The 25,459-nt window shown below is 48.3% G+C and overlaps 1 protein-coding gene across 3 annotated transcripts in view; it reads left to right on the top strand.

Moving 5' to 3' along the window:
* LOC122410664 (serine-rich adhesin for platelets-like) overlaps positions 1 to 25,459 on the top strand; it is a 112,067-nt gene that overhangs the window by 63,554 nt on the left and 23,054 nt on the right. The window contains exon 1 of one of the 3 annotated variants that reach the window (XM_043418998.1): positions 6,589 to 6,610. The exons of 1 other annotated variant lie outside the window; for it this stretch is intronic. In XM_043418998.1, coding sequence (XP_043274933.1) covers positions 6,604 to 6,610 — 7 coding nt within the window. In that variant the 5' untranslated portion in view covers positions 6,589 to 6,603. Of the gene's footprint in view, positions 1 to 6,588; positions 6,611 to 8,367; positions 8,396 to 25,459 lie in introns of those variants that run through there. One more of the 3 variants, XM_043418997.1, reaches the window with a different exon arrangement.

Below are 25,459 nucleotides of genomic sequence, written 5' to 3'. Positions count from 1 at the left end.
TAACCGCACAGGCTCTTAAGGTACTCCTTCCACGGACCCGAATATTCTACGAATAACTGATTTTAAATATCAATTAAGTAAAAGCGCAGCGAATAGATTGGCGAAATTTTAGGTCAGATTATCGAGCATTTAGTGAAGAATTTAAAGGAGAAAAATCGTAAAATTTATACACGGGAGCTTATGGAGATTCCATCACCACATTTCTGTTCAATAATGCGTGTACACAAACTGTCTCACGGATGGAAAAAAATGTAAGGAATCCGTAGCGACGATAAAAATAAAGTGTTATACCGAATCCTTAAAATTAAAGATATTAACGATAGAAGTTGGAAAAATGGCAGAGGCAGAAGCTTTTCTTGTACAACCGCGAATCAGTCGAAATTTCGAGTGCCCCATAATTTGCGCCACCAAAAAACACGCTCACGCGAAAGGAATAGCTTAAAGATTGACGCAGTCTCGCAGAGAGCGATAGAGATAGGCGAGAAAGTGTGCGAATTTAGCAACGTCGCTCAATCACCGCGAGCCCCGCAGTCACGCAGCCGCGTTGAATCATTTTCACGCTTCAGCTATATTTCAATGCGAGTATCGCGATGTTCTGAGGGAGTGATGCAACGTTATTTGTTGTAGTCGATAACTGCAGATATATCGCAGCTCATTTGCGTAAACGTATTTATTCGAGCGGGATGATCGATCGCCGCTCGTTCAACGCGGATTATTCCATCGTTCTTTTTATATTTTCGATGTTTTCACATGCGGAAAGCCTGAAAAAATGGTACGCGCAAGAATAACGACTAGCCACGGGTCTCGCACGCGTCGTGGGACTCAAAGTTCAGCGCGAAACTCATTCGAATACGAAGTTTTTCAAAAACAATATACACGCGGGGTAATTACAAGTTTCGAAAGGACGCGAAACAATCGCGTTAACACCAACCTTTCGCTACTTTTTTGTTACTTTTAATTTCTATCGAAAAGCAAGCGCGCGGACCCCGCACTCTCCGCATTTGCGCGAAAGCCATTTACCACCACGACGCTGAGGAACGTCGAGGTTTTACTCCGGCCGGATAATTTCCCACGTGCTTCTCTCGCAGCTCCGCACACCCCGCCGCACCAGTGTAGAGTTCGCACAGGTGAGAGTCGCGCAACTTTTTCTTTATCGCGCGTATATCTCTCCGGTCCCAAGATTTACTGTATGCATCCAGCACCACAAACACGAACACACGCTCAACCTTACGTCGTGTGCACCACTCATACGACCTGAATACCGCGTTTTCCCTGCGAGCGCGCGTGCCTTTATGAACACGCGAAATACGTGCATTAAATCTCGATTCTTCTACTGCTCGTTCCACATGCCAATTTTTATGTTATTTTATCGTCAACGCGATCGAGTCGCAGATGCGGTAGTTCGTTTGATTTTTTTTCAGTTTTAATCTTTCTGTAGTCAAACTTCGATGTTCGAAATTTCGATGCGCTACATTTTTGACAGAATTCAATTGGCACAGTGAGAAAAGAATTTTGATGAGTCAATATCTTTCGTTGAGTCAATGAATCGTGGCGATTAAAATGAAAAATGTTAACACACAAACGAACATTCGGCTGAGGTTAACACTCGATTTTTTAGGCCCAATAAGTGTTTTACGCTACCAAGAGTTTGGTTGGAACAATTTTAATTTGTTCGCCAAGATTCGTTGAGAAAAAACAAAAAAATTCGTTGAGACATCAAATTTTCTTTTCAGAGGAGGATCAATGCAAAATATTCTTCAATTTTGAATGAGCTTTTCAAAAAGCCTTTGACATGTTCGGAATCTTGATTTCGAGTCACCGCCGAGTCTTTTTTTCACTTTTCGATCGCGTTCTCCTCTCGTTTAAGTTTCGAGTTCGCTTATAAAACGATCGATAATTCCGGTAGTTTGAGACGAAAATCCATGGAAATCAGGGACTGAAAGATCTTCAGATTTTGACGTTTCAGGGCCTCTCGATTCTCCCGACAATCAGCGTGTCGAAGTTTGTCCTCAACGCTTTTATTTCTCCCCTCATTCTCCGCGTCGTGAGTCATCAAACATGCAAACAAACGAACCCTTTTCCCTCGCAGTTTCTTTTACAGATGAAGATGAAATCTGCGGTGTATAACAATTGCGAGGAATGTTGTATTGGCAAGCCGCGAGGGAAGGAAGAGTCTCTTGCGAGGCCGGGATAACGGTCCACGCGCATATGCACCGGCGATACGCGAGCGCTCCGCTCTCCCATTGCTCCGTACGCGGGCAATGAATTTTTCCTGTTTTGTGGTTCGCCACGGGCGGGAAAGAAGCATCGATTCGCGACGGTGAACCTGTAAACAATAATCCGAGTGTAAGAATGCGTGAAATTTTGGAAAAACAGTGAAATTATAAAAATCCAGAAGCTCACAATCATTTTTCACCATCCAAAGTACAAACGTTTTCCATTACTTCAACAACCGATGAAGCTAACAGCATTCCGGACGACAACGATTTGCGAACAAAAATATAGTACTTTCGACACGAGACTCCAAAAAAGCCAAGAAAATACGAAAGCGAGGCTGCGAACGAGACGAAAAATAAAAGTGCTCCATTTTTTTGTTTCTCCCACGTGCATGACGCAAGGGTAACGCAAAAATTAACTGTAAAATTGTGCTCGTCGTCGAACAGGTCCACCGTACTCAGAACGAGGAAGAGAGAGAGAGAGATTTAAAGAAAAAGAGAGAAACTCGAGAGGAGATCGCGTCGTCGTTTCTTTTGCTCTTATCGTTCCGGTTTCATTGAACTTCTGCGCTGCTCGTACATTTATCCCTTTGTATGTAGTGTGTACAGTAAAGGATCCGGAGATTCAGAATACCTCTCCCGTTTGCTCTGTTCTCCACGCGGGAGAGCTGGGCAACCACCCGCTCGAGTCGTTCCTGCTGTACGCATACTGAACGTATCGAATGTACCGAAGAGAGCAACACGAATACGAATGCGCGTATACACAGAGGAGCAGAACATGCTCCGATTCTCCGAGGCAATGAGCTACGCTCACGCAATTATACGCCTCTCGAGTAATTAATCGAACCTCTCACCCTGCCTTATTTTCAATCTTTTCGTTTCTCATTTTTCTACCTCCCCCCCGCGCGAGTGTGTATTCTAACCAATTTAACAAATGAATTCAGAACCCAAACGAATCGAGCGCGCGTTCTCTTTTGCAAATATAGATTGAACGTGTGCTCCTACCGAAGCTACCTGCTGATTCGATCTCCTCGCGGATTGAATTATTCCTTCGAGTTTATTATGACGCTTCGTGAACGGCCTGGGCCAACAAACTTGAGCAGAGAATAACGCGGGACTGCGTCTCGTGTGCGATGAAGCTCGTTTAAAACTTGAAAATTCCTCGCGATTTTTACGTGTTTGAGGAAAAATAAAGTGGGTCACGAGGTCGCGTTGAGATCCGGATTTTTCACCGCACCCTGCTCGGCTAAATCGGAATTCATTCGGATCGGCTATCAATCATGCAAAAGTAAACCGCCAATTATTGGATAATAAAGGAAATCAAAAATGCTTGTTTTTGCGACAATGGATTCTACGGAGTGTGAGCTTTTTTTATCCTTGTTCACACGTTGACCGGTGAGCCAAGCAAAAAGAGGAATTTTCGACGAAAATATTACACGAGTAGGAGCTTCAAGGTCCTGGAAATAATTTAGTGCAGAAAAATTCTAACTTTTTTTGGTTTTTTGCTCACAACGCTATAAGTAATGCGGAGCACCGTGAATGGTCCCGGGAGAAGAATCGTAGATATTCAAAATACGAAGAATATGAGCGCTGGAAGGTCTCGATCGGTTCAATTTTAAGGTAGAAAAATGCAAAAAACTCAAAAATTAGTGTTTTTTTCCAAAAATTCGTGGCATCCCAATTTTTCCAACGGTAGAGCAGGCTCTTTGCGAGATATTGATGGACGCATTCCGTGTGCAAAGTCCGGACACTGTCAGATAATAATTATGAGTCGGAATTCGACGATTTTAGGGGCTTTTTTCGCCTGGCCTATGCGCAAACTTATTTCACTAAAATTGTGTGAACAGATACAGTTTTCGATCTCCCGATAAGACGATCTCGCATTATCCGGAGTAGTTTCAACCCCGTTCCGTCGAAATTGAACCCTCTCGTCGCATCATATCGCGATCGAATGAGATCTCCGGCAATCAAAATAATTAATGTTTGACGGGCTGGTTCGAAGGAGCGGGCACACCGTCCGTGAAACTGGTCCGGACCCAGCGTCCCGGAGCCGGCCTCTGAGGCGTCCTCGTATTATTAGAATCTCGTGAGTCGTGCGTTCCCACATGCACGCGACTATCGTATGCCGTTGACTCGGCTCTTCCTGGACTGCCATTAAGGAGACACTCGCGGGTTTTTCCTCGGCTGTATATAAACTGGCTCGATTAGATTGCGAGTGAGATCGTAACTTTGGCTATATCCGTTCGCTTTAAATACTTGATAATATTCCGACAAAGATATTCGCCCGCGGGGAGGAAATTAATTCTCTTTATCTCACGAGATATCGTGGGCAGAGGGTCCAGCGGGGAAAAACGCCGGTGAAATATTCCTCGAATAACATTAATCGCGCACGAACCGATGGACTTTTTCGTGCGCCTGGCTCATTCGCGGATGATGGAAGGAATCATGAAAAAAAGATAACAGAATTTACTTTACGGAGAAAAGCGAGTATAATAAATCTCAGAAAAACGCGCTGCTAAAACTGTCTAATCTGTTATAATATACGAAGGATCTTCCTTACGCGGCCGCGTATATGTCCGTGGACGAAAGCAAGTACACATAAAATACTGACGGTAATTCTCAAATATATTTGCCGACTCGGGAGATTGCGCGTGTGTACGAGTACAACTCCGGCGTACACGAGAGGAGCACCGTGCGCGTCTAGCGTACGTGCTTAATTGTGGGTACACATGAACGCGACACCCGGTGTTTCTCGGATATTTTCACATCGTGCTCGCCTCCGAGAGCCAAGCTTTATGATCTTACGCGGTTTGCTCGAACGGGTGTGTTACCGCGGACGAGGATAAAAGAAGAAAAAGAGAGAAAATCGTCAGAAACGCGACAAAATAGCGAAATTAAATAATAGCCCGTCCCGGCTCTGGCGTTCGCGGTATTCTCCACTTTTCAGGCATATTCGTACGTGCCTCGCTCTTCTCTGTCAGCTCGGCGGATAAATCTGGGAAAACGAACCTCCGCATGTGTCCGCGCTTCGTTTGGTCGAGCCAACAGCCTCGTGCTACTTTTTGGATCGCGACATCAAAGTTCTTTATTCTCTGCTGGGATGGGAATGAACCGAGTGCGGAGGCCCCGGTTTTTGAGATTTTTGGCCATGCGAGCACCAGCTCCTGGCCAGTGTCAATTTCGACTCCGAATTCAATCGCTCGGATCGTTTCATCTGCTGTCCTGGCCTGTAAACATTCCATCCAAGTCCGGAAACTTTAATTGGAAAAAATCACGCGGTATGTTCGGTAAATTTAATCCAATTCGTCAGCAAATTCGCATAAATTTTCATAATTCTTATTCGACTGGGAACATCCTCGGCGAATAATGATCGTGCAAGCGAAATATTCAAATCAGTTTTACGAGAAAATGGGCGCGAGTTGAAGAGAGATTGAGAATCAGCCTCGCGGCTGATGGCCTCCTGGGCCATTGTGTATAATCTCACTGGAGCCATAACCGGAGCGTTACAGAGGCCACGTGAACTGGCATGTAATCCGACGAGGAACAAAAAGAAATAATTGTGGCTTCGAGTTCGAGAGACGACGACGGGAGAGGATCAGTTTCGTAGATTCTGATCCGGGCTCCTCGTCGTCTGCTATCCGGTTATTACGAGGCTGGAATCGAGGCTCGTCATGCAGCAGGCTCGTCCGCGGCGGGCCTCGTAATTGCGACTCGGGGAGGGATTAGGCCCGGGCAATTGGAAAACGAAGAGATCGGCGTTATCGCGATTTGTTTTTTGACTCGGTGCGTATCCGCTGCAGCATGACGAGCATTTTTTTGCCATCGAGATTCGAGGGATGCCGATCGTTGGCGAGATTTTCGTCTTCTTCGATGCTTCGGGGGAAAAATATATTCGAGTTAGAAAATAGGTGGAGGGGAAAATTATTTTTCTGACGGAAAGAAACGCCCTCTACGACGCGCCTGCATTGTCGAATTACCATTTTCTCGACAGTGCAATGAGCAGGAAACGAAACTTTTAAATATCTCTTTACTCACTGAAACTCGGGAGATGGTGGTCGATGAACTGGCAAAAAAATTGTCGTCGAACTTCCCTCGGATCCTCAAAGTGAAATTGTGAACGATTTTATCTTTGTGCTCCGTCCGGGACGACTCGAAACACGCGTCCATGCTCCAAAATACTCTTTTTTTTTATTCAAAGATGTTTTTTCTTCTTTATTCGGAAGCAGTCAAACCAGGATATTTTCAGTACTCGGAAGACGTCAACGGCAGAAAAAGAATGAGTGATAGCGAAAGCCGCGGTAACGCGTACGTGTACGCGAAGCAAAAGCGGACGATGACGAGCACGCGACTGGACTCACAAAGAGGCATTTCTCGCTCGTCCGTACCGATGGCCCGTGAGTGTACTTTTTTTCTCGAAAAACTGTAAGCAATTTATGAAGAAACTTGACAACGCGAAGCTTCTGTAAATTGACGGATGGATTTTCGCGATCAATCGAGGCCAAAACTCACCAGAAATTGTCACAATCGTTGCAGTAATGTTAAGGTAGATCGTGCCCGAAGGATCGTATTTTACGGGTGTCTAAATCGGATCGATCTTTACTCCCAATTAAAGACACTCATTTTAAATTAACGTCAGAGTTATCAATTTGAATGAAATTACTGACCGAACCCGAAATTTCATTCGTCCCGCGTAAAAAATCGCATTAGAGAGCGCAAAGGGAAAACGCAACGGGAAATAGATCGAGAAAAAAGTATTAATAAAAAGATAGAAGACTATGACAGGAATGGGCCAAACCAAGAAGAAACAAAATGCCGAAACAAGCAAATGCGAGGTTGTACGAGTTCGTTCAATCTTTAAGGTGATATATTTTTATTAATAGTAGGAAAATAGTCTCGAATTTTTTTCCAAACCTTCGTTATAGACTTCATTGTTATTGTGTACGTTTTTCATAAACTTCGCAAGAAGCATTCATATTCGTAATATGAAAAGATAAACGATTTTCAACGCATAGTCCCAACCCTGTGTTTTGCCTTTATATTTGAGCACGTTTATCTCAATAACCAATAAGACGAACCCTTTAAATTTGATATGCGTGTGAATCGACTACCCATAAAAACTCCGTAAATTTCAAGATTTTCAGGATAATCATTTCGTGCGTGAGCTACCCTAAAACACATATAGCGTCTCCTGGCTGGAGCATTAATTGCATCTAAACAGAGCGAGGCTCGATAATTAACGATTATAATCAGAGGGTGATCAACAGAAAACAGTTTGAGTCGAAGTAAATGAGATGGAGAGGTCCGACCAGTGTGTTTGATTCGATCGAACGATTTAAGGCCAATTCCACGAGCGTATTGCACTCGACTACAAGCCTTAAGAATCGCTGCACTCATGCGAGTAAAAAAATGTTAATGCTCTCCTCGAGAGGATCGAACATTGGCATGTAATATTAGAATTCCATTGAAAGTACGCACTTTACAGAAGCGATAAAGATTAAGTTCCCTATACCCGCGTGGATTTAGCCCTCTCCTCGCTGGTATGTTTGGTCTATTTAAGCGGCGATTCCGAGCGCGAAACGGCGTTTCGTTCGAGGTAAAAATGCCTTAAAATACGATGATTCTCCCGCGGACAGGAGTATAACACACTAACACGATTCCACGTTGGCTTGATTGCGCGGGCCGCACACAAGCCGCGAGAGCGGCGGGCACGATCGCAAAACTATTTACAAAAGCCATCAGAGGGATGTATACTGGCCTGGGGCTTGTTCTTTATATTTATATATGGATAGAGCGAGAGTACGAATCTCCCGGTGGGTTATAATGCACGCTCTTTCGCGTGAGTCCGCGGAGAGCGCCGCGGTCTACCCCGAGAGAGCTCTTATGACGAGATCTATAAGGCCGCTCATTCCCGGTCTAAAGAAAAAGGGAGGGCGAGAGAGCGAGAGCTACGACACTGGCAACTGCACTGCAACAACACACGCAGGGAGAAGCATCGCTGCAGCTTCCCTCCGCTGCTTCTCTTTACTCCGGTTGGTCTAATTAAAGTCCGGTTTTTCCTCTTTTCTTGTTGCAGGTACGTTCGCATCAAGCCTCTTCCCTCGAGAGATCCTCGGCGATCCAACCGCTCGTGAGAAAATCGCGCTTCTCTCCGCACCGGAAACACGATATGGTTTATTCAGGTATCCGGTCTTCGATACATGCACTCGCTCTGCGCACACCAACTCGAACGATCAGTTATTATTCATTGAGCTTTTTATGTCGAGCCCTTCGATCTTCCTGGGGGCAAATAAATTCATGAAATTTCGATTAATTCGTTTTCCGAATTTCCTCAAGATTTTTTAACCTTTTCGTCTGCTGCGCATCAGCCAAAAGAGCATTTTCTGGCTCCAGGCGTGGAATTACTGACGCCGGATAATTACTACTCGATACTTTAATTGCTGCGGACATTCACGGCTGCTTAAACTCCCGTTAATATTCTCCTCCTGGACATAAACTCAATTAGTTGATCGACTCGCCGAGGGGGGAGTCAAACTGCAGAAAAAAGTACGGCCCAGGAGAGAAAAGAGCTGGAACAGTAATTTGTTGTTTCTACGCGAGTCGTTGGTCGTGTAGAAATTCTCGGCAATGGCAGACGTAATTGCGCGTTTGTCCACTCGAAGTCTATTTGTCTGAAAATAACGGTTCATTATTACCTCGGGATAAGAAAATGTTTAGAGCACAAAAATTTCTCCGGCCTCTCGCGGGGGACACAATGAATTCGGTAATTACGGGAGCATTAAAACGCACATGGCATTGCATACTCCGGAAAATATATCGGTATAGAAAACAACGCTTTGCGAGAGTCTCGCGCACGCGCGCTCGCGCGCGCGGTAGCCTTGAGAGTCGGGAGTTCTCGCTCGTTGCGCAACTCCGTAAATATACACAAGTAAATTTATTCTCGCGCCACAGGGGCCCATTGGGATGTGGTTTGTAACCAAATTATCTCATTACTTCATTCGCCAAAGTGTATAAAGAGCGAGCGCAGGCGTGGACGGGGGGACGGAAACGGGAAGGCGAAAATGCGAGGCTGCGAGACGTTCGCCCCGCTCGTAAGTAATGAAGGATCTGTCCCCGAGCAATTAATGTTTCGTTTTCTACCTCATCCAGGCCGCGCGCACCTTTACTAAATAAGCGTAAAACTCATTCGTCCCTGCTCGGCGGAGCTCGCGAGTTTGTTTAACACCCTGAAATGCAGTGTTTTGCGATCCTGACCGTCACGTAATCGTGGAATTGTTCCCACGAGGATGACGACTCCGGATTCCCCCACTTCCTTCGCTCCGACTCCCAAACCGTTTATTTTTTTATCTCTTTAGTCGAATATTGTAAATCATGATACTCTCAAATTGTGTATTACGCAGTGACACCGCCTTTCCTAGAGGCGGAAACGCGATAATTACAAAGCTTCAAAAGCCTCGACGAATACCGATTGTCCTCCGCCTCTAAATTCATTAGCTGCACCGACCGGCTAAACACATATTCGAGTGAGCTCGCCGCGTGCACGGAGAGCCTGTTACATACCCTTTGTAGGATGTACCGTGCGCGAATGCGGGCCGTCCCCGCGCACATTCAGCCACCGACTCTTCGTTTCCCATACACACGACACATAGACTCGCTCTAAGAGACATAGAAATGCTTTCAGCGCGATATAGCTCCCAGGAACAAAGTGACTTTCACTTTTTACCTCTCGTCCCCCCCCCCCCCCTCGCGCGGCTGCCATCAGAACGAACTCGGTGGAATCCCGGTGATAAAAGTCCGTCCTATGGATTTCGACGGATCGACCGAAAGTCTGGGCTCTGCTGCACGCGTTTGTTGTTGATCGAAGGATCGCCCTCTCGTGCGTTTGTACGTATAGATTCGGACAGAGGGAAATGTGACTGCGAGCCTGATTACTCGAGGCCATGGTGCGGGGAACTTTGTTGGAATAAATGTTTAAGGTTGCTCAGGCACGAAACGATTTTCCTCAATATCTTGAAATTTATAGAGTTTTGATGGGTAGTCGACTCACACACACATATCAAATTTTAAAGGGTTCGTTTAAAAAATCGTTCATCTTTTCATATAACGAATGAACGCTTAAGTATAGATTGAAGGTCTGGGAAAAAATTCGAGAAGATTGTCTTACTAGTAACGAAGATACATTGCGTTAAAGATTGCGGTAATGAGCACTCGTGTAACCTCACATTTGCTTATTTCGGCATTTCGTTTCATCTTGGTTTGGCCCATTCCTGTCATAGCCTTCTGTCTTTTTATTAATACTTTTTTCCGGGTTCGGTCAGTGATGGGTCCCCGATTAATGAATGGCTTGTAATTTCATTCGCCAGAAAATAAGTTGGAAAAATTTATTTACAATTTCGAATTGATAACTCCGAGATTAATTTAAAATGATCATGTTTTTAATTGGGAGTAAAAATCGATCCAATTTAGACACCCGTAAAATACGATTCCTCGGGCATGATCTACCTTAAAAGCCCTGAAATTGTGTCTCGAGATCGCCGATGCCGTTGATTCGGGCAGTTGAAGGATCGCTGCATGGTCATTCATGCGTTTTGGCTGAGGAACGCGAACGAAATTGAGCTCTTGGCAAATCCCACCACTTTCGCACAGCAGCTTCGCCTCGAACGTGCATCGATGCACGCGCGGACTCGATATTGCGCGTATGCACATTCGGTACGCGTTCTTCGCGAACGCGCTCATAACTCTCTTGTCCAATACTCCGAGCATGTTCCGTGTACGCACGCACACAGCGTATCGGAGCCTGCTTTCCTCGTCACCGGGCTCGCAGGTATTCACTGTGCTGCACGTCGAAGCCCACGGCGATGAGAGGCACGCGATACACTCTCAATTCGTCATCATCCTTCAATGAAAGCAGGCAAATTTCCTTTGTCAATTATTGAGCGATGTCGAAGGCACGTCGAACGTCGTTGTTTGCTCGCTTTTGTCCTGCATCCAAATAATATTTTTTCCACTTTACTGAAAGATCGCGATCCTCGGTCGACTCATTAGAAAACATTAGAAATTTTTTCATCGATTTTTCCGTACGAATTTCTCTCAAACGAAGATGGCGACAGTTTGAAAATTATCACGATCCCTCGATCGGATCGACGCACTGGAATCAGTTCCGGGATACACGCGAGCGTGAAAAACATTTGCTAATCCTCTCCCGCATGGCCCGCATCTTCTTATCGGTAGACACTTCTCGAACCCGCCTGCATACATCTTGCATCAGGAGTTTCTGACTATTTATATTCAACGTTCGAGCTCAACAATGCGTGAAACGCAAATTTTCCCGGCTGCGAGTTCTCCGCTTCTCCGGCGTTCTCTCTTCCCCGGTAGATTCGAGAGTCGTGTTGATAGAACTGAAAAGTAGTAGTAGCATGTTTTCTGCCATCGCTCTGTCCCCGCTGGGCACAAGCTACTTTTGCATCCCGCGAGGGAATCTTGGACAGTTTTCTCGTCGTTTTCGAGTGGATTTCTGTGTTTGTGCTCGGTTCCGTAATCAAATATTCGTCTCTGACTACGATCGACATCAGCGCGAGCTCAAGGGACTCGAGCATTTAAGCAGAATTTGCATTTCCCTTCATCGAACCACGGGGCGTCGAGAGCTCAATAATTGAAATCGGAATCCCCGTGGCGACTTTTCCAGCGGAGCTTCCTTTTCTTCACTTTTTCCAAGTACCTTTTTCACGAGAAGCATCAAAAGCGATTTCCAGCACTCTCCTGGAAAATCATCTTCGTTCCCCGAGTCCGCGTCGTTTTTATCGATTCTCAGAGGCGAATGCTCGCTTTTTCTTTTTTCTCACCTATCCCCCGGAGTCGCAGTAGAGGATGCGGAGCCCGAGTAGCGCATACACCCGGCTTATGGTCGCATTATCCGCGCCGCAGCCATAAAAGCAGTCTTGCGAGGATTTCTAGCTACCAGTCATGTATAAGGCATGAGGGCTCTCCTCCCATCCGCGCGAGCCAGCGCTCCGTTCCCTCTGGGTGTACGTACACGCGTTGTACATCGCGAGCGTGCACCAACACACTCGGTTACGCGTACAGTGGGGAGGACCTCGCACGGAGCGGACTCTTCGATGCAATGAATAAATGTTAATGCGGACCCTATAATAATTGCTTTACGGGTACCCACCACCGTAATCACTTTAATAGCCGGCTCTGTCATGGCGGCGGAGCGCGCGCTCGCTCGCCAGAACGAGAGGAAAGTTATCCCGCGCCTCCGTGCTCGGAGCAGTAGCCTGCGCGTACGTCGGATTCAACGCCGACTGGATTGTAGAGCGGACCGACTCGCGCTACCTTCTTCCTTCGAACTCGAGCGACTATCCGAAATTCTCTGACGCGTTTAAGACTCAAAGGCCAAAGTCAGTGGGGAATTTTGATAACGGAACGAGCGAAGTTGAGTTCTGGAAAACATTTATCAGCCGTTCTCAGAACGCTCCGTAGCTCCGGGGATTCGCACGATTCCACTTGCGTCCCGGGATTTCTCATCGGCGCAGGGACGCCTGCTGCTTCGAGGAAACGTCGAACGTCGCGGCGCGGCGAGGCCGAGGCGTTCCTCGAGCGCGAGTCCTCGCGAGAGGGAGAAAGAATTTCACCGGAGCCTGCGGTGGTGCGCTGCTGGCGTTAACGGCTCGCCACCTTTTACGAGAGGTCCCTGCCCATCGACGACTCACAGCGAGAAAAACTAGCCAGAATCTTACGGTGTTGAATCATAAAATGAGAGAGAGGGAGAAGCTGCTGCAAGCGCGCCCGTGAGCAGCTGGAGAAAGGAAGAATTTGAAATAAATATTACACACCCGGATAATACCGCAAGCGCGACCCCGTTGCTTTTGAGTATTTAATGACGAAATATCAAAACGTGTGGCCGTGCAGCGATATCAAGTTTGCGCGTCGGTTTCAAATGCCCATTCTCGCGATTTTTTTTCAGTGGCTATGACCGAGCAGATAAAAAGTCGTTCGACGATCTTTTCCTCGCACAGCGATTCCTCGAACCCGGTGAAAAATACTGTCCGTAAGCAAAATCTGTGCCTCCGAATGAGAGAAGGCCGAAGGAGCGCATGAAATGCGAATCTCCGAGAAATTCTTAGCCGCAGAAGCGAGTGGCGTGCTTCCAATTAAAATAAACGCGTACGTCGAGTCGTTTTCTTCTCCCGTCGGCAATTCTCCGATATTTTTATCCTCCCGGGCCGCGTATCTTCCGCCTTATTTCTATTCTCCCCGCTCCCGGCCGCGTCCCGCAAATGCGCTCTCGCTTCCCGAGGACTCGCTCGCGCATCAAGAGTTTCGCGCTGCAGCGTTCCTGCACTTATGCCGGACATCAGCTGCTGCGGTGGCAGCAGCAAAGTATCCGGGGCTAGTTAAACGAGCGCGCCTCGCGCCTAACTCTTTGCAGTACGAGACGCGTCCTCGTCTTCGTCCTCTTGTACTCGCTGCTGCTGCTGCGCTTCCCCAGCCATTCGATCATTCCCTCTGCCGTTACAACTCCCCCTTCTCTGTATATACCTGCAGCAGCACAGCTCAAGATGCTTCTCCGCTGCATGCTCACGTCCAAGAAGACGGTACATAAAGCCCGCGCGTAGCATGTACGCCGTCGCGTACGCCATATGTCGTCTCAAGCCAGCGGAACGACGACGGCTCTGGGGATCAACGACTCGGCGTCGAGGGAGCCGCACCTCCGCTGGCCCGGCTCTCCCGGATTTTCCAGCCACCGCGTTTATGGCGAATTTAGCAGCTTCCCTCGACGACCGGGAAGGCTCGCCGGAAGCCAAATTCCTGCGGAAGTTCGTATGCGCTCAGCGGGCGACTTTGCGTACGCGGAGGCACTTTAAGCTGCGAAGAACCTCGCAGCTGATGGAAGTTGCAGCCAAAATCCATGGAGATCGTTCCGAGAGAAGTTGAGAAGCTTGCGCCGCGTCGTCCCGTAATTACGGCTCGATTTTTCGTCGCAGCTTTCCTCCGGCACGAGATTCGAGGGGGGCCGGGGACGCGGACGGGCACCCATACGTGACTCATCATCCGTCAACGTCCCGCGTCGTAGCGGGCGGCGCTCATTCTCCTCGGCAGTTTAAAAAGCTGCAGGCGAGGCAGGAGAGCGAAAGAGCGAAAGATTCGCTCTTATCGCGAGCAAGGGAGAAGCGACACTCGATTCCTCACGCTCTGTATACGCACGCAGGAAAGGCTGCCTCGAGCGTCAACCAGCAGATAGACGCGAGACGGCTGCCTCGTAGAGTACGCCACGATTACGTATGTACATGCATCAAAGTGGCGGTACTTTTATTCGAGGCGAGCTATACACCTCGGGCTGCAAAAGGTGGTGAAGGATGCGGCCGCAAGAGCCTCTTTTATCCATGCACTGTTGCGGCTGCTGCTGTTACGGCAGGAAGTCATTACGGCATGCAGATTCTTGGTAGATGCGGCCTGGCGAATGCCGCGAGGTGAACGCTGCGAGGGAGCCCTTGCTACGGGAGGTTCGCCAACTCTTTTTGCCAAACGCTCAACGAGGAACGGAAGTGTCCAGCTATTCAGTCACTTTTTCCTCGATTATTTGAGTCGCAAAGTTTTTTCGGCTCTCCTGGCCACCGAGAGCTTCGCGCGAATGGAATAACTTCGAGGCAGGTCCGTGGGCGCGGGGAGGGAAGCAAAATGGCGGGACGAGGAGCGAGAACCTCGCTCGGTAATTTACGATTACTCGGTATTGTTCTTAACCGCTTGCCTTAAATCTCGGTCTCTGCCGCCACGAATTTCCCGAACACGATGCTTCTTCTTTTCTCTCTCGGATCTCCTTCGCTCTTTCTCAATAATCGAAAAAAATCGAAAACGCGATGCGACGAGCGTTCCGCCTCTCCTTCCGTTGTGTATTCCCTCGGCGCGATTCTCACTTTTATTTTATATTCTCGAGGAGAATCCGGTACGGGTATGGAGAGAGAGAGAGGGCAACGCGAGGAGCGCCGTGGAGCGCATCTTCCTGTGCCGGTGCCGCCTGGCGGTGTTGGTTCCAGTCGGTGAGATTTCCGGCCGAGGAGAGAAACCGCGAGCGGTTCTCGGATCCCGTGATATTCGAGGGGCATCGTTCATCGGCCCTCGCGCTCGTTGCGCGCCACATTTCGAGCGCGTTATAAATTATTTCAATTTCAAAATCGAATAAACTCGATGATTTTCCCCCCGGGAAGCCCAGGCTGCGCGCCGTTTTCGACACTCGCCTCGTTAAAAACGACGATAATAAAAAGTACGAGAAAAAAGTATAGCTAAAAATCAGGCAGAATGATCACCGCGGGGCTGGAATATCGTGGGCGTGTTGCCGGCTCAGCAGGATTTATCGCTACACGCGTTAACGGTTAAGGGCTTGGCCCTTGTGCCCGAAATGCTCGGCGCTCTTCGCGCACGCTTTTGTATATGAAAAAAGGTGTGCCTTCCGCTCTCTCGCACTCGTCCCGAGAATAAAATTCCATCAACTATACCGCCACAAACAGCATAAATTATCCGGGTGTACATGCAAGAGCGGAAATATCCAGAGGATGCTTTCGCGTGTCGACGCGGGGCTCTCGGACGCTGCATCTTCGCGATTAAATTCGAGGATTCAAAGCTCTCGATGTCGGTACATAAGGTGCCTGGAGTACGAATACACGCGCGCACGTAGGCATATCTAATGCCGAAGAGTTTCGATAAATCTTGAGAATCACACCGCGGCGAGTCGGTACCCGCGAGCGCGGAAAGTCACGAGGGTGTGTGTGTGTAGTCCCTCGCCCGCCTTCGTTTGACTTCGGTGTTTCGCACGCACGTAATTCGATATTCTCTGGTCCGTTGCCGAGCGCACGGAGCTCCGCGAGATCGCCGACTCGTCTCCGAGTATTGAACTTTCGATCTGCGATCCTCCCCGGGCGCGGAGAGCGCGCCGCATGTTTTTGCGCCTTTTTATCCGTCATCGCTCGCCGGAAGAGCCGCGTCTGCTCGAACTCACGTCGCCGCGTGGCAACCGCACCGTGGCGCAGCTTCCTCCCTATCTCGAGACTCCTTTGTCGAGATATTGATCTGCGATTTATAACCAGCTGCCGGAATATGCGTGCGTGCATGCGCCCGCGCACTGTGGAAGGACGGAGAATTCTCGAGCGAACTCGGACGGCTCCTCCGAGATGGTTTTGCCTATCGCGACGAGTCTGCAGGGCCCTCCGATGCACGCGCTTCTTTCACCACCCTCGCTCCGTCCCGAGAGAGTTGGAGCTTCGAAGACAGTGATAAAATGATGAGAGGGGAAGATAGACGTCGGCCCGTGGGACCGTGAAGTACAATAATGGTCCCCGAAGAATTTATCTCCCCGAGGGGAATGTACGCTCGCGCCGGAGGTCGTACAAGGGACTCGGGGTCCCAGACTCGTGCCACTTTTGGGAGGTGAACCCAAAGCAGGCAAAGGAGCGCGGTCTCTCGAAGGGTTACTCGATGACTCGGTCCTGGGAGCGAAGGAACATGCGCGCGAGGAAAAGGAATAAGTTGAGGGAGCGTGCTCGCCCGAGAGTCACACCGATGCATCATCTTGTCGCGTTGGGAGGTTCGCCAAGCGAGTATCGCGCGATATACTCTTACCGGAGAAATACAATAGGGATCTTTTCCCTCTCGTGTACTCTTTATTTTCTCGAGCAACGTTTCGCCGCGTGTCGCTCCGGAGCCCAGCGCAGTTCTAGGCGAGTACACACGAGCGTACGCGCGACATTGTCGCACGGCCCGAAGACGAAGAGGGTGTACGAAAACAAAACAATGGCTTGTACTTACAGTTAAAAGCCTCCGAGCGATTCTCTCTTTCGATCGAAGAAATTCTCGATAAATGTGAAAAAACGTTTCCAAGACCCCGCTCGAGTGGCCAACGACACAACGAGGCTCGCGTCGAGTTTCGCTCGCTGATTTTTCAAACTTTATTCCCCCCCCCCGTTGGGGTCTCTATTGCGATTAGCATCCCGCGGGAAATGAGCCATTCGGATCCGCGCCGGGTACATTTCTCATTTCGCTTCCTCCCATAACAGATTTTTCTCCCTCCCGAGTGGGAAATAGTCACGCACGCGGAGGGAGGGCTTGCGAGAAGTGGATCGATCGTTCTCCTCTCGCGGTATCAATGCGATGAAAACAGACACGGAAGAGTAAAAGGAAGAAGGCGCGTCGGGAGAGCCGTAGGTCGGTCTGTGTGGCGCGCCTCCCGTCCCCCGACTCCCCTCGCACCTTTATGTAACAGGAGAAAACATTTTTATTTTCTCCCCGTCTTTGGATAGGATCCCCGAGTCGTGCTCGCCACAGATTCGCAGACGCGCCTACGGCCGTGTACATATACCAGGACCGCGTGGTCTCGTTAGCCGAGGCGCATCGCACATGCCGGAAGAGAGCTCGCCTTCTCGGTTGCTCTGCGCTCGTATACCTCCCGGCAGAAGCAACGACGTCCCGTGTAAATTATCCCTCCCTGCGCGCCCCGCCCGGCTCGCCCTGCGCGTTATACGCTCGATCTTTTCACCTCGCCGCGCGTATTATGCGCGGCCGCGGCCGAGCGATTCCTCTCGCTCGCCGCGATGCATCGCGCGTCGATGAAATCGACGTCGCGATGTACGCCGCGCCGCCTGCTCTCTTCCGGCAACATCCCTCGCCGAGGATCGATGCTCTTTGCGCTCCAAATCAATTCACGTTACGGAATAAATCGATCGATCCGCGCCCCCGATTATCCAGTACTGCTCATCTCGGCCGACACGACACGGAGCATCGATCTGTCCGCTCGCACGTACTCGCCGCTTGTTATGTGATTCAGCTCTTCGCGAGATGCAACGACTCGAGAGCAGCGGAATCAATGGCCGCGGGACACCTCCATATCCGAGCTGATTTCTCTCTGCCTCGATATTTTTCTCTCACATGCGAGCACACACTTTTTAATCCCGCTGAGGTTCTGGCTCCCAGGACCCTGATCTTGAGTCACGGCCTTGAAAGTTCGCCTCCGAGGTGAACATACCCCGCTTTCCGCTTGTCCCTGCTCTCCCGGCGCATTGCACGCCGGATACGCGTAACTGTCCGCGAGGTTTTTGTGTACTTTTATGCATCGAGGAGAGCAGGGGCCGCGGTGGTTGTGTAGAATCTGAAAATCGCAGATACGATAAAAAGCGAGAGTCTCTGATTTCGTGCGAATCACTTTCGATCTCGAACCCCCTTAATTCCTTCTCGATCGTTTTCATCACCTTCGGCGCATTCGGCTTAAAAAACCTGTCGAATATCTTGGTGAAATCCGTGCGAATGGAATTTCATTTAAAAATGTTTCCCGATGGGAGCGCGTCTCGCCCCGAATACGCGTATCTCCGCAGTGTATCTTCCAAGGCAATTAGTAATTCGGCTAATTGCTTCTGCTATCTCGCATAATATCGAGTATCACCTACATCTCTCTCTCTCTACGTATATCGCCCGATAGGCCCAATCGAAATAGGAAGAATTTCTCCGTGCGCACTGCAAAGATTAAATCCGCAACTGCGCGCGAATGAAAAAAGGAAAGCTTGCACGGTTACTTGGCGCTATCTCGCGAAGCAGAGTCGTCCCCGTAAGCGCGCGCTAATGCCCGGCGAACCGAGGAGGAAAGATGCTCGCGCGGAGCGAGAGAACTCGGAGAGATAAGCGCCTTCTCCGCCTGCTGGGTTCGCCAAGCCTGCTCCATACCGTTAGAGAATCACTCGTGTCTCATATATATAAGCACGATCGCTGTACCTCCGTTGCAGATATGTGTACAGATCTCTGTACACTGCAGGCTATTAGCGCTCATCTCGTACTCGAATCGCGTTTCCTCGTCTCTCAATCTCACGATATCACCCTCTCGATATATTCTTACTATGTGTTTCATTTGTGTGCGAATGTTAACTAAAGAGCACACTCACATTTCGCTGTCTCAGCACCGAGCTCTCACTCCGACATCCTCGAACTTTCTTATTCGTAGAACAACGAATGAACGATTCATTTTTACTTTGGTCTCGTTTGTCGAGCTTTGTAGAGAGGAACAAATTCACTGGGCGGGTCGTCAGAATTCTCCCGGACCCCTCGAGGGCTCACGGAGAAAAGCCCTTAAAACCGTCGTCTTGGGATCGCAGTGAAAACAATTGAAAATTTAGTTGGCCAACGGGGCAAGTTGAATAATAAACAATAACATCCAAACTACGGAATGTAAATACACGCCGGGTTGATAAAATCTTATCTGTCTCTTGCTGCCTTCAATTCTTTTCCAATTATTTCTATAATCCTCTGCACGAAAGTCACATATATATTGAACTACAATTGTGCATTGTATTTTTTCTCAATTATCACTATAATTTGCTGGTAGAACATTTTGTTGCTAAAAAAAAACATTGTGGGGTGAGTAAGCCAACAGTGGTACGGGGTTGTTTGACACATGGGTCGACTAAATGGTCCTGCTCGAGGTGTGCCACTCGAAACATAATATTCTATGTGTGCGTAGAAACTGTAACTCTGACTGTGTGATGACGAGGATGAGGATCAAATATTTATTTTTCTCACACTCGTGAACAAAACTGATCTTTAACTCACTTATGCCAACATTTTGTGTTTATTGTTCGAATCATCAAATAAATAATATCGATAAGCCATTTTTATAAATGTCACTACAACGTAGTTGATTATCAGGTAAAAATAGTGCCAACTTGGCCCGACCGTGGGGTCGGTTGACACAGAAACGATCCGTCAAAGAAGCGATTCGATAGCTCATTTCGTTTTGCATTGAAAAATTCAAATTTTTATCTGGCATCGAGGAGGCTCGCTTCTGTTCGAAACAACCATTTGGTTTTTGAAATCGTCTTTATAGTTCCTTGTTGACAAGCAATAGTTTAAAAAGTTGGTTGTTTTCTTTAGTGTTGTTACTGTTGTTGTGGTAACAGTTGGTGCTTGAAAGGGCAAGAATGCAGCTGCGCTCCATATCGAGTGAGAGAGTGGATCTCTCGACTGGTGCGGAGATCGTATTACGTTGACGCGCGATCGCCCCGGGCGAGTCAATGATCTTGATCGTTATCCCTCCGCGAATATAAATACACGTGGATCCGCGCGGACGTGTATTTATGGGAAAGCTCGTTCACCTTCGCATTCAGCGAGCGCTCGGAAGTTTTAACGCGCGACGTTTGCTCTCGTTGTTCCCCCCGCCAGCGAAATCGGAGATAAGAGAAGAAGCTCGCTGGAAGTGAAGCTTCATGGGACGACGCTCTCATCGCGGTTGGATAAAAAGCGATGGAGCATTTGCACGCCGCCGAGTACTGGGAGCGGTAAAAGTTTTATTGCTGCTCTTGCGGCGAATAGTGGAATATGAGGCAAGAAAAAGGAGGGGGGAGGGAGAATATAAAATGAGAATGAAATATAAAAGCGCTGCCACTCGACGCTGCACGGCGGGGCTGTCGAGCGTGCGTGTGCGAGAGCCGATGACTCGGAACGCATACCAACAACAACAACGGGCGATGGCTCGGACGACGACGAACGAGGCGAGCCCGCGCGGAGGAGCAGAAAAGAGGAAAAGTTTTTCGAGCCAGAGGCTGCTGCTCGAGTGCACTTGCATCGCCGCGCCCGCCGTCGTAAATTCGCTCAACAAAAATTCTTGACCACTCTCAATACCGAGGACGAGAGTACGAGGATGAGTCCAAGTGTGCCATACAATCTCCGAAGAGAATCCCCGCTACACGCTTTTCGTTAGTATATATGCGCCGATATAAATCCGCATGTACGCATACGTATGAAGTATATCGTAAGGCACAGAATTCGCTGTTGGGCTCTCGAAGGTTTGCATGCAAACTCACGTGTACTCGGGCAAGGGACGTCCGGAGCCAGGGGCTGCGTGGCGAACATTTTATAACGTGTACTACGTGCCCTCGTGAATTCACGATTCCCTCTCTCAATCCTTTTATTCCCAATATAAATTAAGGCCCGATTTGCCGGTTGCATCGACCACATCCAAGACACGTGAGTCTCGTACATCACCGAGAAATTGCAGCGCTCCCTTTTCTCTCTGCGCTCACCATTCGCGGGCGTTACTCGCGCGTTCGCGACCTATCGCACTCCCTTTTTCGCTTTCTCTCTCTCTCTCTCAGTACGCAAATAATTATTATCGAGGGAACCCCCCGTTCGCCAGCTCCCGCTGACCGCCGGACTATAATCCTGGCGAAGCATATTCGCTCGACGCCGCGCGCTCGTACACGCCGCTCCTGCTCCTCTCTCTCGCCCCGTTACAACGACTCTTGGCGGGGGTCAGTCCGCATGGTGTCCGCAGATGCACGTGCGCCAGACACCGCATTATCTTTCTTCGCGTGTTCCTTTCTGGAGCACGTACACGTCTCTTTTTCTTCTCCATCCCTTTTATTCGGTATCCACTCGAAATTCAACCCTCGCCTACGGACCATGATGGACGATCCTCCTTCGACGTACTCGCCCAGTGAATTTCATCACGCGATCTTCTCAACCTTCGTTTTTCGAGGGCTCTCAACAACGCTCCCTGCCCTCGTGACCGACGGCCGAATTCAAGACCCGGTTGAATCTCTGCCTCGTTTTCAAGCTCTCGAATCTCCCCGAAGATATTAAGTATTAAGTTTCACCTCCTTCTGCGGACAAATTCACTTGGCACAAACCTCGAGAGTGTTGAATTGATTTTACAAACTCGTTCAATAGTTTTTTCCATATTTTTTAGCGACTAGAGAAATTTTTATTGAAAACGTTCGTGTGGAAAATAATAAAAAAAGGCACAGAAACGAACGAGGGTTCGAGTTGAGTTAGAAAATCTGTTTTTATTCGATTCTATGGAAGCTTGAGGGCTCGAAATTTCGACAGTCGATTCTGTTGGCTTCATCATTTCATTCGAATTCATTCGAAAGTATATTTTCGTTGATTCGAAGCTGGACGAACGTCCTTAAACAACGAGCTTAAAATAGGAGCAAAAGCGTTGTTCGATGTTGCAATCTTTTCGTCTTAATCTCGATCCAGGAAGTAGATATTCAAGTCTTCAACTGGCCCTGCTTCGAGAGAAAGAGGCGCTACATTTTGTCGAGCATTGATCCACAACGGGCGTGAATGGCCTCCTCGCGGAGGCCCAGCCCCTCGTCGTCGTGGGTTCCCCCATTGTTTCGAGCGCGCGGAATCTACATACAATTTAATGGACCTGCTCCGCCGCAGCGGAGAGAGCTTGCGTGCGAGCGAGAAGGCGACCGGGACAGAGTCCTGCAGGCAAACACGTTTCAAGTCTTATATAACGCGGAGACGCACCGCGCGCATCGACTCGATCTTTCGTCGTGTACACCCACGATAGGATCTTCGACATGTAACTCGCCGTGTAAACGTGCAATGGACCGATGGATCGTGCCAATTTTATAAATTAAAATGCCTCGCGCCCACCCGCGGATCACCGACCGCGATCCGCGCTCGTATCCCGTTTCAAGACTTTCGAGGGAAAACTCGGTAGCCAATTTTCCGGTTACTTTGCTTCGTTCCACTGGAATCTTTGCCAAAGTTTATTGCGATTGTAGCAAACATTAATCCAGAGATTATTTAAGGTAGAACGGTGCCTCTTTTGCGGGGCAGGCGGTGAGAGCTTCTCAATTTACATGAAAAAAATATGATATTTGTGTACTTTTAGATGAAAAAGTTTTTTTGCGTTCTTTACCCTTTTATATAAAATCCGATGTAAAAAACTAATTGAATTTTCTCAGAAACGGTGGGGTCGAACCCGTTAAAATTTCGCGAGCAAATAGTTTACAAGCTTTCTACCGTATCTGCCAATTTTCATAAAAATCCCTCTTTTTTCATATAATTGGTACCGTGTTCCACCTTCCTCCAAATTCGCTGAAAAACATTCTTCCAAGTGTGGAGTAAAAGGATTAATTTGTTGTTCTCTTAAAATTGTTAATTTAAAACGATGCTGGCATTGTATTTTCGCTCATTTAAATCCGACAATAGCCTGCTCTGTTATATTGGTAAATAACACAAGGCCAAAAATAATAATAATTTTGAAAGATCGCTCTCGGATGGGAGCGTCTCCGCACATGTCGTGGCTAACGCGCGTTTTGTAATACAACGTTGCAGTCGTCTGGTCAAGGTCCTTCGAGAGGGTAACAACATATAATAGAATAAAAATCCATAGATCTTTCTCGAATCTCGCGTGCAACGAGCCAGAAAAACATGCAGCAGACTCGTGATTCGATCATACCTCACGATTCCGCGTTACATAATTATCGCTCGTGCATTATCCGCGCTTACCACGTTGACCGGAGTGTCCTCTGCGCTGATGAAAATGATGATGACGATGATTGGCCGACTGATTTTTCTCCTTTTGCACGCATACACTGGTCGAAAGTCCACTCGACTCGCCACCGGAAACGGATACACGCTTCACGGAAGACCAACGGATGGTTAGAGAGAGAGAGAGAGAGAGAGAGAGAGAGAGAGAGAGAGAGAGAGAGAGAGAGAGAGGAAGACAGAGAAGAGTAAAAAAACGGAGAGGAAACCGGCGAATATATCTCGCTCTCCTTGCGCGAACGAATTCGCCTTAATACACTCGTGTAAAAATTCCCAATATTAAACCATCCGTTTTTACATTTGCAGAAAAAAAGTGCCTTCGTCGAAGCAAATTTTATTGAATTAAACAAAAAAAAAGCTCGTCGATCCAGCCATTTTGTAGCGCTAAATTTTTTTGTTCGATCACTTCCCCAATGTTTCCGTCCAACCTTGTGGGACCATTTGCCACAAAAGGCACAATAACGACGAAGAGGTTTATCGACTAAGGATACAGCGATTAAGTTTAATTACAGTGTGCGCGATACGGCGATGAATTCGGCGTTCCCCGCAGTGCGCGGCAATTTGGTATTTATTTTTTACAATATCTCTGATAGAGGCGCCCTTGGGGTGTGAAAATAATTCTATTTCCGTCGATCATTAGGCGTTAGCACGTGTCTATCGATATCGCGTCGAGAGAATGCGTGTATAGAAAATGGAAAGGAATAAAAAGAAACGCGAGACTCAACAGCGGCTCGGCAAACGGTCATTATGACGCGGTTGTCCGAAACACACACGACCGCGATATAATTGTCTCTAATGACTCTATGACGAGGTAACGCGTACACTCGGAGTATGATTTACGCGTGTGCGCGGCAGCGCTAGCGAGATGTGCGTCATTTTTGTCTATTACTCGGTCTTACCAAACTCAAATTCCCAGCAGCGTAATCATAAGCGCTCGACGAATGCGAGATGAAAAAAGTCTCGAGCGTGCACAGGTGTAACTCACTTTCAGGCCATCCTCCAGCTGCAATATTGCTCGGGAGATCGAGCGAGGAATTTAACGAATGCATCTCGCTCTACGCTCGCGGCGAGTCGTGCAATCATTCACGTTGGCCCCAAGCTCTTTCCGCACATGCGTCGACTCTCGTACAAATAACGATTATCGATCGTGAATTTATGCCTCGGCCCGACCACGCGCTGTGTGCGCCAACTTTCTGCATCTATATCACTTGCACATATCGCCTGCGTTCAACTTTAAAGGAAAATGTCTCTTTGTTGGCTCCGGAGGTTGTGCGAGGTGTGCGGCAATAGGGAGAAAGCCTGCCCGACGTACCTCGATGGGATTTTTCGCGCGACCCCCCGCCCTCGCTCCCAGAGCTCGTCGAATTTCCTAGTTCTTCCTTCTCGAGATGAAAACGATTTGTCGAGGCCAGCGGACAAAAAATCGCGGCATCCCTGCTCCATTTTTCCTGCCCCCAGGTCTCGGTACACTCAATATTATTCGAAATGCCCGGCGCAACGCAGCAGTCTCCGCCGGATGTTCAATATACGAGCTCTCTGCGCCTATCTCCCTCTTTTGTTCGACTCACGAAATCGTGCTCAAGAATAAATTCCATTGCTTTCTTATTCTCCCTTTTTCATTGGCATACACTACATTATGCGGTGTGTGTATGCCCACTCGACGCTACATCGTATACCACGAATAAGGATGAACGTTCGATGTACCAGGAGAGATTTGACCAGCGGACTGTGAAAACACGATTCCTTTTTTTATTACTAAATATTCTTGTGTGCGTGCTCGCTCGCGAGCGCGCGCGCGCGCTCGGGGACATGAACAGAAAGGGCAGATAACATTGAGAACATGCATAATTGTAGACGTTATACAACGTATCGGAGGAGAGTTTGCGACTATGATGGAAGAATGCGATGTGGAAAGGAAATTGAAA

The sequence above is a fragment of the Venturia canescens genome, chromosome 5, assembly GCF_019457755.1.
Source record: "Venturia canescens isolate UGA chromosome 5, ASM1945775v1, whole genome shotgun sequence".
In the NCBI taxonomy this organism is placed as follows: Eukaryota; Metazoa; Arthropoda; class Insecta; order Hymenoptera; family Ichneumonidae; genus Venturia; species Venturia canescens.
This window is presented reverse-complemented; position numbering and strand designations above follow the sequence as displayed.